Source organism: Rhineura floridana, chromosome 11, assembly GCF_030035675.1.
Source record: "Rhineura floridana isolate rRhiFlo1 chromosome 11, rRhiFlo1.hap2, whole genome shotgun sequence".
NCBI classification, from domain to species: domain Eukaryota; kingdom Metazoa; phylum Chordata; class Lepidosauria; order Squamata; family Rhineuridae; genus Rhineura; species Rhineura floridana.
In genome coordinates this window covers 5909248-5922670 of record NC_084490.1, presented here as the reverse complement: position 1 = coordinate 5922670, position 13423 = coordinate 5909248, and the positions used below count along the sequence as shown (strand labels likewise).

The following is a 13423-nucleotide window of genomic DNA, read 5'->3' as shown; positions in this document are numbered from 1 at the left end:
CGACCTCAGATGAGGTCAAGGGTCGGGTGGTGGCATGACCTCTCCTGGGGTCAGAGATCACCGCAATCATAATTAATATCTGAGTTTTAAAAAGCAACCCAGCCGCCCTCATCCCAGCATGGTTACGGGTGACCCACACGTGAGAGGTCAGGGGTCACCATGGCATGCCTAAGGCGGTCAACGGCCATCAGAGGACCACGTGGTTTCTCTCACCCCTGCCTGGCGACCGCACCAAGCGTGCCAGCCACTTCCGGGACGCAGCTCAAGTCCCTCCCGCAAGAGACACGCGCCACTGCAGTTGCCCCCGGCCCAACCGCAGACGCCGCTACCGCCATCACCGCCGCTGTAGTAGCAGCTATGGCCCGCCACACAGAGAGGCTAGAGCCGGACAGCCACGCCCACGTCGTCGCTCAGGCCAATCAGAGTCCGCCCTCAGAAAAAATAGCCAATCATGGGAGGCTTTTCCCAGCACGCATCAGAGTAGGAGCCAGCTTGGTCAAATCAGAACCAATCAAAACCCGTGTTGAGGGCGGGGAAGTGGCTTTCTATTTTTGTGAGGAAGCATATGGGGGGGGGAAATCAGTTTCCCATCATGCTCCTGGAAGCAGAATTTTTTAACGGAATTTGTGTCCCTCCAACTCAGCGCTCCCTCCGCAGTTTGGTTCCTATTTGTACTAGAGACCAGAATGCATTGCTCTATTAAACGACTGGGAGAAAGTCATCTGTTTCTCTAAGAACTATATTTCCCAGCAGTCATCACAGCACGGACATTTATTGTTCGGCGTGCTTACGCGCTCAGTGCAGACTTCCCTATAGGAAAGACGCTGTAAATCTTATTAAGCGTTCAAGGGCCGGTGGCGTAATGAATAACGCGTCTGAGTACGGATCAGAAGGTTCTAGGTTTGACTCCTGGCTGGCTCGAAAACGACTTTTTTTTTCCAATTATTGCCCCCAAACCCTAGTAGTTTGAGTGAGAAATTAGAATTAGGGAAGAACGTTGTGTTTTGGGTACTCTAGTTATTTACAGCTAGAAGCCAACTCATACCTCAGGGTAATCTACATAAAGATAAACAATCTTCTCCTGACCCAGCACACAGAGCAGCCAGATAAAGGCAGCAACTCTAACTTATAGTCCACATTAAAAAAAAATTAAGTGTATGTTTTTAAAGATTCGCATATTAACCAATTAAACTGAACATTTAAACACAACCAGTACAGTCCCATTTTTTTTCACACTGAATGTCAACATTTGAATATTTTCTTACAAGATCAGATTTGAATCTCAGATTCCCAGGCAATGAATATTTGATTGCAAACCTAAGAAACCTTTAGCAACCACTGGGATTAAGCTGGTTTTCTTTTATGAAACAAGAATTCAGTTAAGTACGGGTGCTGGCAGAATGCCCTTATTTATTTTTCCTAAATAATGCAGTAGTTGAGCATATTATCTTTGAAAAAACATTCCTTCTCTCCTCAGAGGGATATTTTAAAAAATGCATCAGAGTTAGGCTCTCCAATAAGCAATAAAGAATCTTCAATATTTTATTTAACAAAAAAAATTGATAAATAGCAACCATTACACAGTGAATTTGTTACCCATGATATATCTCAAGATACAGCAAGTGTCTTCATCTTTCAATCCCATTATACAACAGCTGTCTATTTTTAATTTGTGCATGCTAAATGTTTGCACAAAAATGGGCAAGGGGGATGTACGTGGAGAGTTTCTTACTGTACGGCTGTTTAGTAACACACAGAATATCGCAAGAAATCTAACATGCTGTGGGTCTGGAAGCCAGTATCTATATTGGATATTTATTTATTTATTTATTGCATTTGTATACCGCCCCATAGCCAAACCTCTCCAGGCGGTTTACAACAATTAAAAACATTAAAAACAAATATACACATTTACAAATACATTTTTAAAAAGCAATTTAAAAACACATGCTAAAATGCCTGGGAGAAAAAGAAAGTCTTGACCTGGCGCTGAAAAGATAACAGTGTTGGCACCAGGCACACCTCATCAGACGGATCGTTCCATAATGTTTATTCACAGTTCAATTGAAAGACTTATACCAGTTTTTGCTGCCAACTGGCTCCCAAAGCAACAATCCAAACAGCAACACAATATACTTTGGATACAGAGTCTTTTCTGGCCCCTTACAGTTAATACTATGAAACTGAGGTTATCATATTTTGGACACATGAGAAGACATGATTCACTAGAAAAGACAATAATGCTGGGAAAAACAGAAGGGTGGTTCATGACAGATGCTCTTAGAGCTCACTGATTCATAGGGTCGCCATAAGTCGTAATCAACTTGACAGCACATTAACAACACAGTTAATACCATGTTCCAGATTCTGTCCAGGAAGAGGTGCTGCAGATAAACCTGCAGGTAAATAAGCTGATGCCAACCCACAGAAGCAATCATTTCACTGATCTGCATATTTCACCAAATAAGAGAGCATTGGGAAATGGATTCCAGGTTGTTTTCTTTCAGGTAAAAGAGCAAGCCAGGAAAGTCTTCCCGATGATCACAACTCTCAGTACCACTTATTTGCTCTAATTAGCAACAGGTTTGACGACTTGACTCAAGTGGTTGAGGTGTTGGACTATGACCTGGGAGACCAGGGTTCGAATCTCCACACAGCCATGAAGCCTACTGGGTGACCTTGGGCCAGTCACTGCCTCTCAGCCTCAGAGGAAGGCAGTGGTAAACCCCCTCGGAAAACCGCTTACCATGAAAACCCTACTCATAGGGTCGCCATAAGTTGGGATGGACTTGAAGGCAGTCATTTCATTTTTTTTTAATAATTAAGAGTTCTGTGTGTGCAAGCGTCTGTCCTAGGAAATGAGAATGTTGTAATGGGATAGCAGTGGATACTGTGGGAAATCCAGCAGTCTATTCACAGGGTAGGCAAGAAAAGAGTTTGACTCAGCACAATAGAGCAAAAGATGGCAGGACCCAGATCTCTATCCAGTAGAAAGAATACAAGATAGACACAGGAGGTTAACTAGTTTGCCTTCAAATTTTATTTGTCTATTCAGTACTCAAACAGGTCCACGGCAATCTCAGTCTTTGTTGAATTCAGTTAGGACCCAGCGTCTATTCTCAATGATGGCCTGCAGCCGGGCATACTCCTTGACTAGTTCTTCAAACTCAGGGCCCAGTGTCTCATAGTTGGAGAGGATCTTGCAAGAAGTAGCCAGCTGTTGCTCTTCTTGGCTCACTGCTGCCTGCAGAGTATCCCTAGAAAAGGAAATGAATGAATGACCAGATGCTGGAGAAGCTTTGGTATAAGACAGCTTTTTCTATCCTGTTACCTCTATCCATTTCCACTAGCCATCTCTACCCTGTGTGATTTTCTCAAATTGCAAAAGGGGCATTTACCCATTTATTTTCAACACACTCTCTTTTTCAACCCAAGAATACTAAAGTCATAGCAGGTATTTCTTTCCCCTTGACCTATTGCTCATAAACCAAAATGGAGACAATAGTCAAGAAATCAGAAGAAGTCTAGGGCTACGGAGGGCAGCTGTGAGAAAACTAGAAAAGGTCCTCAAATGCAAAGATGTATCACTGAACACTGAAGTCAGGATCATTCAGACCATGGTATTCCCGATCTCTATGTATGGATGTGAAGGTTGGACAGTCAAAAAAGCAGATAAGAGAAAAATAAACTCATTTGAAATGTGGTGTTGGAGGAGAGCTTTGCGGATACCATGGACTGTGAAAATTATATTATTATTATTATTATTATTATGGACTGTGAAAAGGACAAATAATTGGGTGTTAGAACAAATTAATCCAGAACTGTCACTAGAAGCTAAAATGATGAAACTGAGGTTATCAAACTTTGGACACATCATGAGAAGACATGATTCACTAGAAAAGACAATAATGCTGGGAAAAACAGAAGGGAGTAGAAAAAGAGGAAGGCCAAACAAGAGATGGATTGATTCCATAAAGGAAGCCACAGATCTGAACTTACAAGATCTGAACAGGGTGGTTCATGACAGATGCTCTTGGAGGTCACTGATTGGTTGTTTTTTAAAAAAGCTGTATTTCAAACAGCTTTTCCACATTATTGTTTATATCAGTACAGTTGGATGTGTTTCCAAGTTGCCCGCTGTCTGTCCATACCAGTCAGTGGAGAAGGGGGTAAGTGCCTTCACATAATTTATGTTTTCAAATCGATCAAAGCTGGTTTGGGCGAAAATGCAGTATTTCTCAAGAAACTACCAAATAAATGTGGATTGTGGCTAATGTCATGTGCACACGGCTTCACAAACCAATGGTGAGAGTAAACTGAATGCTAAGTAGAAGGCCAGAGACGGACAGAACAGAAAGCTGGGGGAAGGGGGAAATGGAATGGAGCAGCTGAAATCACGAACAGCACCACTGCAGCCTGCAACATTTTGTTGCAGGTCCCACTTGATGGCTGTGTGCATACCATACACTTCAAGCACGTTGCTTCCCCCCAAAGAAGGCTGGGAACTGTCGTTTTAGTGTGCTGGGAATTGTAACTCTGTGAGGGGTAAACTACAGTTCCCAGGATACTTTGGGGGAAGCCATATACTTTAAATGTGTACACAACCCATAAAGGGGGCTGGACAGAGACCATGAACAAGAAAATATGGCTTAGAGGCGAGGTGTACAGGGCCCCAGAATTTACAGGGCTTTCATGTTCCTTTAACTTGATCAAAGCATTACTCTCTCGTGTGGCTGTTAAGTCAGCAGAAGCTCTGCAACCTGATTTTCCTGACTTAGGGTACCTCAGAGATTTAAAAAAATAAATAAATGGGAGTTGCTTGCCAACAAAACGGCATTTGCTGGTAATCATCTTCTAGTGGCTATCTGTATTCTCACCTGCCACAACAGTGGGACCCCTGGGAGTCTCCCTGTTCAGCTTTATTGCTATAAATAAAGACTGGCTGCCCTGACACAGACACACTCATTTACCTCATCGTCCGATGCACATCCACTTTCTCAGGTGTGTAGGTTTCCAGAAGGATGTTCAGCTCCTCAAGCCTATGACAGACAGTTATTTGGAGGAACAGGATTAACAGACACTAGGTTTATGTTCCTATCTGACCTACAACATACAGCTTCTGGCCTGCCCTTCACTGGCAGATGATCGCAAAACTCCAGAAGGTTCTAACTAAACTGTTGTAACCAACTAAATTCTACTCAGAGAAGATCCATTTAAATTAATGAATCCAAGTCAGCCATGTCCATTAATTTCAAGAGGATCTGCTGTGAGTAGGACTAACACTGGATACAACCTAAAGTATCTTCTGGATTCTAGTTCTCCCTCATGTAGAGACAACCTCTGACTCTCTACCCTTAGGAACATAGGAAGCTGCCTTATACCAAGTCAGACCTCTGGTCCATCCAACTCCGTACTGTCTACACTGACTAGAAGTGGCTCTCCAGTGTTTCTCAGGGGTCTCTACCAGCCTTACCTGGAGATGCCAGGATTGAACCTGCGAGCACTGAGCTGCAGCCCTTCCCTCCCCTTGCTTAGACATAAATCCTAACAGTCACTAAGAAGTATGTGGAGTGAACAATCTTCATTTCATCCCCATACTTGCAAGCAAGCTCTGACAAGGCATGAGCAGAGAATAAGACCTCACCGTATCTTGAGGAACATGGCACTGCACTTGATCTCCAGGTATTGGGTGTTGAGACGGTCGAGTTCCGACTGGGCACCAAGACGATGTTCACGGGCCAAGCGTTTCAGTATAGCTAAGCAGCGTAACAAGACCTGTAGTATGTGAGGGAGTAAAAATTTTATCATTTATTCAACTTATTAGTCACTTCCTACGTGGAGTTTCTATGTGACTTAAACTTGAAAAAACATAAAAGCATAACATAAAAACCAAAGAAATATATATATAACAATAAAAACCATGAGAACAAAAATGAGAGCATAGGACAGAAGTGAGATACACATATCAGCCTCCAAAGGTTCTTCATAAATTTCCAGCCTTTGTGCTTGTGGCAAACATGTGTAAATCTGGGCAGGAAAAGTTTAAATGTCAGAGAGAGGAAAATCCCAGGAAAAAAACTGATGTCGAGGGAGGGGGACAGGGGAAGAAACACATCCTTCAGTGGTCTGGAGGAATCTTTCAGCCATCTTATGGGAAGAGATGCTACAATGGGACATGAGGAAAGAGATATACAGGGATCAAGCTCTTCAGGGCTTTTAAAAGGATAAAGAAGGAACTCACTTGCACTCTACAACAAACCAATGCAGATGCTGAATCACTGGCTTGTGTTTTTCATATTATTTCCTCCCCCTCTTGGTCTCACGTTTCCAGAATCTATGTGTCTCCTTCACCACACCCTCCATTATTATACACCAGGGGAAATGGGTTCAAAAATCAGCAATAAAAAAATGACAGGTTAAATTATTTTTTAGATCAAGTTTCCCATTGATACTTCATATATTTCCCTTAATAATTAGACAGGCGGCATCTCTGTTATCGTTTCGGTGCCTATTGAAGACCTTCCTCTTTCAACAAGCCTTTTAAGTTGAGACCTTATCCCAGGCTGTGTCTGTGTTGGAACTGCTTTTTAATATGTTTTTAAACCTTTTTTTTAAAAAAGATGTTTTTAAAGCTTTTTTGAAAAAATGTTTTTAAAGATGTTTTGCTTTAATGTATTTTAAAGTCTGTTTTTATAATGTATTAAAGTGTTTTTGATGCTTCTGTTTGCCGTCCTGGGCTCCTGCTGGGAGGAAGGGTGGGATATAAATCAAATAATAAATAAATAAATACTAAACAATGATAAAAGTCTGATCGCTACACCATATTCATTCACAACTAATACAAGTTTATTTACACTGCTTCATCCTCACATCTCGGCTTTGCATTTCTTTGTAACATTGTATACTTTTTGCTTCTTTTCCTATTTACCCATACAGGGAATGTCTGTAAAATATTCCCATACTGAGTTTCTCTCATGACCAGGAACCATTACCATTTGTGAAGTCTGAGTATATAAAAACCTGAGCACTGGACATTTTTATTGTTTCTTCTTTCCAATTTTGCTCTGTTCTGTTTCCTTCTGCCTTGGCCTAGCTGCATCCTCACAGAAGCACACAACATAGGAAACATAAGTAATGCCCAATGACATACATAAGTTAAGGTCTGGGCAAACTAGACCAAATTATTTTCATCAGGTGAAAATGAAATGGCTGTGTTTGGGAGGCAGAGTGTGAATATTCAAATGTGAGTGATGATGAAACAATGCATCTTAGCTTTAGTATACTAGATTTTATTTTATTTATTCTTTTTAAATCTGTTTATATATAACTATATAATTCAATCTGTTTATTTGTTTATATGTAATTCTTCTGCTTTTCTGTATTTAACTTGTATTCGTATGGCTAGTCATTGACGGTAAACAAAAAAGTGCAGATAAAATTCAATGTATCTTGATTCAGTTCAGCAATCTACTGCAGGGCTAGCAATGTGCTTATATCCAAGTTATTTAATATTTACCTAGTTGTTATCCAAGGGAAAGGTAGGATTTTGCACTTAAAAAAAATAAGTTTGAGGATCTGAGCCATGGGAGAACACCAACCGAGGCTCCCTCCAAAGATCTCAGTGGCTGAGCTGGAATACAAGGGTTCAGGCAGTCCTTAAAATATCCTGGACTGAAGTTGTTAAGGGCCTGGTAAATTTACATAAGAAACTTGAACCTAGCCTGGTAAAAGTGAAGCATCGGAGTTATGTGGTGGTGGAAGTCTGTCCCTATTTATTTTTATCCACCCTGTTACACCCTCCCCCATTGCCCTGATTGGTTTTTAAAGTCACTTGAATTGTGGAAGCCAACGTGAAAATATGCACTTTACTTATTTGCACAATTTTCTTAGCAAAGCATATGTATGTTGCCCACTGGCCACATTTTCTCCTGCAGCTGTTACCTGAGGATAGGCAGTTTTCTGCTGCTCCAGTAACCCCACAAGCTCTTGGTGCCGAGCGTGGGCTTCTTGCAGGCGCTGCTTCTCTGCAGCCAGACTTTCAGCCAAGGTCCCCAACATAGCTGTCCGTGCAATCTCACCGGCACCATCTGGACGAGGAAAAAATCAATGTGCGCCCCCAGCCCCACTGACTCCACACTGCACCCTTAACTCCACCCTAACTATAATGCCCCAACCTGCAGGGGCTCTCCTTAGGCCTAGGGGAAAGAAGGGCAGCTTACCACTCTCAGGACGGTAATAACTGAGCACAGACAAGCATTTGGACTTAAGACGTTTCTCCAGCTCCATGGGAAGGCTTTTTCGCATTTGTTCTACCTCCTGTGGCAAAGTACAGAAACAGGGGCTGTATCAGTGCTATGAAACGAAACACGCTTAACGGTACTGGGGGTTTTACGAGTGCTTTCAGCCAGTTTGGGACACACTGAATCAGTACATCAAACACTCACAAGCCACATTGGGACAGTTGTGCTGCTGACTGCAGGGGAGGGGAGGAGAGAGAGGCAGGGGGCCCTAAAGGGGAAGACCCATAGCTCAGTGGCAGAGCATCTGCTTTGCATGAAGAAAGTCCCTGGTTCAATCTCCACATCGGGCTGGGAGAGAACCCTGCCTAAAACCCCGGAGTGCCACTGCCAGAGGTCTGACTCAGTATAAAGCAGCTTCCTGTGTTCCTAAAGGAACACTTCCTCATGTAAGTGTCCCGACCAGGAAGTACTTCTTCCTTGAAGTATAAGCTTGCTTTGATGATAAAAGCATGGACTGCTGGGGGAATTGCCACTTGGAAGCACCTTTAATTTAAAAAAGGCACTAAAAACTTCATTCAAGCTCCCTTGCCCCTCCCAGAACTAAGATTCCCAGGGTTCCTTGAGAGGAAACATGACAAACTGAGCAATGCTATTCCTTATCAAGACATACACTTTGGAGGTCAGATCGATCCTGCAGGTAATCCAAATAAATTCCATCCATATCATGCACATTAAAGAGTATCCTGAACAGAGTAAAAAACTCAGTCAGGGAATAATGCACCATACACCTGCAGGAAATTAAAAGTCTAATAATGGAATCTAAATAGAAAGGATTGTGTCTGTATGCTTGGGCCCCTCAACAATCCTACTGATGGGGAAGGCATATGCCCTTCTTACTTGGTTAGGGGGAAGAAGCTCCAATACATCGGAGGACTCCAAACCCAAGAGAGATGGCTGTGTGCCTTGCAGAGAAGGGCCAAGATCAAGCATTCGTTTCAGCTCAGCTACCACAACCTGCTGCTCCAGGACTTCAAGGAACTGAGGTGCCAGAGTAAAAGAGAAATTAAGGAAAGAGAGATAAGCCTCCACATTAAATTTCTCATTCACCTCACTAGCCCTTTGCCTCACAAGGCTTTTCTCTTACTTTTATGAAGCTCTACATGCCCCCATGAATGAGTCCCCATTTCATTATTTCAATGCTCAGTGTTTCAGTTTATCATCCCATATTTCTTTCCCCAACCAACATTGGCAAGGAATTGGTCTGCTCTTCTAAACAGCCAGAATCTGCATAGACAGAACTATATCACTGTATTATAAGAACTGTAACTTTAAGAATATATGTTTGAGCTTAGTCTCCCCCATCTCTCTCCCATTCCTTTTTCCTCACGTGTCAGGGTTTTTTTTAAAAGATTGTAAGCCGGAGGGCAGGGATCATCTTAGTACTCCTTTTTGGCTAAAGGACAGGGCATAAATGCCTTAAATCAGGTGTGGGGAACTTTTAGCCCTCCAGATATTACTGAAGTACAATTCTCATCATCCTTGGCCATTGGTCATGCTTGCTAGGGAAGATGATAGTTCAACAACATCTGGACGGCTAAAGGTTCCCCACTCTTGCCTTAAATAGTCAAACAAGCCAAGATCTCACTTGTTATCTCTGAGTCTTGTTAGAGCTCTCCACTTTAAAGTTCTCTACAAGCACATCACCCATTTTTTTTACAATGCTTATTATTGCCAAATATTTTAGCCACTCTTTCTCAAGTTCTGCCAGCTCCAAATTCCTACAGACACCCTCCATTTCCTCAAATACATTGTTTCCCTTTCAGCATTACTTTTCTGTCCCGTGGGGCCAGGCCAGTTCCCAAATCCCGTAGTGCCTCCTGCAGAAGCCGGTGTACCACTTCCCACTTTAGCCAGTTTGCGCGACATAATCGCAATTCCTTCCTTGCCTACAAAAAAAATGTGAAAAAAGGGGGGAAACAGAAGTGAGGGTACCTGCATAATAATATAATAAATACACAGTTACAGTTACCCACTGCTATGTACACCTTGCGCTAGGCAACAGGGGAGGGAAACAGGACCAGTTCTCCTCGAGGGAAAGTCGCATTTTGCAACCTGAATGCACATATATTGATCTTGGCCAATTTATTCAATTTCTGCTAGCTATATAGGGAAGAGCAAATAGATAAGTCATGAGATGGGACATTGCAAGTCTTGCCAGATGATTTCCCCATTCTAGCTTCCAAGAGGCTGCAGCTTAATGCCTACCACTTGCAAGACTCATATCTGCAGCCATAATACCCAGTAATTTGCTCCCTTCACACTAATAATGAGAGGATGAATTTTCAGACTGATGCCTTTTATGTTCATTACCACATTCCCATGCTAGCACAGTATGGTCATGAAGTGCAGAGTAGCCTTGATGATAGTCCTTGCCCTACCTCCTCCATTTGTTGTGCCAAGTTGATGCTGAGCCCACTAGAATCCATATGGTTAGTCAGGCCCATAAGGAGGTTAACCAAGCCAGGATAGGCAGCCAGATCCTCATCATTTAGTGAGCAGGGGGGCAGGCAGCTCCCGCAACCTATGGGAACAGGAAATGAAGGACAGGAAAGTTCCTCTGTCTGCACCTTAATTTTGCCTCAAACAACCCCAGTGAAGTTACCTTGCTGCTGCAGCAACTGAGCACCAACAATCCTTGAGGCAGACGCCATCAGCTCTGCACCAGGGAAAACCAGCTGGAAAAGAAAAGGTGAGATGACAGCGGTTAGCAACAGCAGCAATCCTAAAATAGACAGATCTCTCAGGCAATAGATTGCTACAATACAGAAAAAGCCAATATCATCATGTGGAGGTGGATAGGAAGCCAGCAACATCCAAACCTTGGAACACAGGTGGCCACTGGCATATCAATGCTTGCTAAAGAAGGAATCTAGACTTCTGCCAGCCAGATGAATGGATGAACAGATGCCAACTGAAAGGATGGTTAAGAGTTCAGCTCAAGCCAATCTTAGAGGATGTCTGTTGGAGATGTGCTCCATGCATGTCAAACCCAAGTGGTTGAGGTGCACACAGACACTGCTATGGGGGCATTTATGCCAAGCTTCCTGCACAAGGATACATAATCCGGAACCTCCTCATGTCCAGACACACATCTGTTCCAATTGCAGGGAAGTCACCCTAATGCCCAAAGGAGGATGCACTCATATACCAGTGTGTAGTGGTTAGTGTCAGATTGTGACCTGGGAGACCAGGGTTCTAATCCCCACGTGGCCATAAAGTTCACTGGGTGACCCTGTCTCTCCGCCTAACCTACCTCACAGACTTGTTGTGAGGATAAAATCAGAAAGGGGAGAACCATGTTTGTATGCCACCTTGAGGTCCTTGGAGGAAAGGTGAGATATAAATGTAAAAATAAATAAATAAACACGGCACTTACACAAAACTGAGGAAGATCTCTTTGTTCATACTAATCTACAAGAAGATTTCTTAAATGTCCTCACTGCAGAGGTCATATCAGCCTAAGAAGCAGCCTTTCCCAACCAGTGTGCCTCCAGATGTTGTTGGACCACAACTCCCATCAGCCTCAGCCAGCATTGCCAATGGCTGAGGCTGATGGGAGTTGTGATCCAACAACATCTGGAGGCACACCGGTTGGGAAAGGCTGCTTTAAAGCAACCCTCAGCAAATCAGTTCCTTGGTTTTTCTCTTGCCAATCCCACAGCAAGGACAAGGAAGATGACATTTTCAATATCCTGCCTCAATAGGCAGGGCAGCTTGAGGGAGACATCAGCCAAGCATACCATCCTGAGGGCAGACTCCTCATCCCATTCCCCCAGAATGCAACAGGGCATGCGTCAAGCTAAACACCCCACCTGAACATCCTTTGTACACATCCACGATCCTAGGACCTTCACATGACACTGCAGCCCCTGTACTTTAGGCAACTGGTCTAAGATAATGGATCGGATTCAGGACCCACAACCAGGTTGCAGCCTAATTCAAGGTGGTTGCAACACCACCACTACCACCACACCCTATTCCCCTTGAGAGTTTTTTGAAATATTACAGTTTATAAATGCTTTAAATAAGATAAACAATACAGATATATGGTTAAAATAAAATTAAGAAATGGGTCCTAAATGCACAACTGGGCTAAAGATAGGACCCAGATCTGAAAAGGCTAAAGGTTGCCGCCCTGGGCTCCTTCTGGGAGGAAGGGTGGGATATAAATTTAATAAATAACAGCAACAACAACAATACTGTTTTAGGCATTCTCTCAAAGGTGGATTATTAGCTCTGGTGGGAGAACCTCCACACCCTCAAGATCTGCAAAATCAACAAGTGCAGTTTCCCACTGAAATGAAGGGACAGTGAGAGAGGAAGTTTCACCAGTTAAGTGCCTGCCTGATGTACAAAAGTCAAAAACCACATGCACCTTTCCAGATTTTTTTTTAAGTGGTGATCCTACTCAAAAACACACCAGCCCACTCACCCCCCAGGAGTCCCCCATTATCTCCTGAAAAAAAGAAAAACATAGTATGCCTCAAACACTGAGGCACGCCAACCCCACAGCACCCAAGTAGGTGAGTGGGGGGGGCAGTGTGGAAGGAAAAATGCCCACCCTGAGGTAACTCAATTCCGAGCTCGTCTCCCTTTAAGAAAAAGAGGGAGGGGCACCAGTGACGTCACGAGGAGCGGTCACCTTTTCCCGCCTTTTCTTCCTGCCCCGAAGGTTCGGTTTGCACGCTTCCGAAATACAAGTTCCAACCGTCTCCCCGCTTGCCCAGCAAACCACCCAAAGTAAAAGTGTTGAGAGAAGCTCCTAGAGCCACCTACTTGGGGGCGCGGCCCAAAGATAGGAAGCCAATGAGAAGCAGTGAGGAGAAAAGGTAGTCGGGGCCTTAAGGAGGGTTTTCAGGGGAAGGAGGGAGATGACTGCAGGGGCGGGACTTCATTCGCTTCCCTACATCGTAATTGGTCGGCGTCTTTCGCGCCGCGCTCTTAATGTTCAAATCTTAAGGATGGTTTGGACTACAATTCCCATCAGCAACGTGCTGGTGGGGGCTGATGGGAATTGTAGTCTAAACCATCCAGAGGGCCCCAGCTTGGCGAAGGATGTCTGTGCCGGCCCGGGGGGAGGGGCGTACACTTAGTAACTATTTCGCAGTTGCAGTTTTTGTGCC

The 13423-nt window shown here is 43.6% G+C and overlaps 2 protein-coding genes across 9 annotated transcripts in view; both read right to left on the bottom strand.

The window, feature by feature from the left end:
* The window catches only part of LOC133367070 (protein arginine N-methyltransferase 5-like), a 39348-nt gene extending 38916 nt beyond the window's left edge, over positions 1 to 432 (bottom strand). For 4 of the 5 annotated variants that reach the window (XM_061590786.1, XM_061590784.1, XM_061590783.1 and 1 more), the window contains exon 1: positions 214 to 430. In XM_061590786.1, the coding sequence (XP_061446770.1) occupies positions 214 to 335 (122 nt within the window). In that variant the 5' untranslated portion in view covers positions 336 to 430. Of the gene's footprint in view, positions 1 to 213 lie in introns of all 5 variants that reach the window. The other variant, XM_061590782.1, reaches the window with a different exon arrangement.
* Positions 433 to 3017: 2585 nt separating this feature from the next.
* Positions 3018 to 13193, bottom strand: LOC133366046 (HAUS augmin-like complex subunit 4). 4 transcript variants are annotated; one of them, XM_061588690.1, is made up of 10 exons: positions 13077 to 13193; positions 10903 to 10975; positions 10679 to 10821; positions 10070 to 10186; positions 9138 to 9278; positions 8220 to 8316; positions 7942 to 8087; positions 5645 to 5775; positions 4971 to 5039; positions 3018 to 3257 (listed from the first exon to the last, which is right to left on the bottom strand). In XM_061588690.1, the coding sequence occupies exons 2-10, from the start codon at positions 10949 to 10951 to the stop codon at positions 3080 to 3082; spliced, it is 1071 nt and encodes a 356-aa protein (XP_061444674.1). In that variant the 5' UTR covers positions 10952 to 10975; positions 13077 to 13193; the 3' UTR covers positions 3018 to 3079. The 4 variants fall into 4 exon arrangements, with proteins under 4 accessions (XP_061444674.1, XP_061444673.1, XP_061444675.1 ...); XM_061588689.1 differs by lacking the exon at positions 13077 to 13193 and adding an exon at positions 12943 to 13070; XM_061588691.1 differs by lacking the exon at positions 13077 to 13193 and adding an exon at positions 12862 to 12950.
* Between the last annotated feature and the right edge of the window lie 230 nt (positions 13194 to 13423).

What these genes read in the sequence shown, in the direction of transcription:
- LOC133366046 (XM_061588688.1), bottom strand. Translation starts at nt 12,133, where the DNA reads ATGTGTACAAAGGATGTTCAG. An exon ending in AGAAAACTGCCTATCCTCAG is followed by an intron (nt 5,776 to 7,941) that starts GTAACAGCTGCA and finishes CACATACTACAG; the next exon opens with GTCTTGTTACGCTGCTTAGC. An exon ending in GCCATGTTCCTCAAGATACG is followed by an intron (nt 5,040 to 5,644) that starts GTGAGGTCTTAT and finishes TGTCTGTCATAG; the next exon opens with GCTTGAGGAGCTGAACATCC.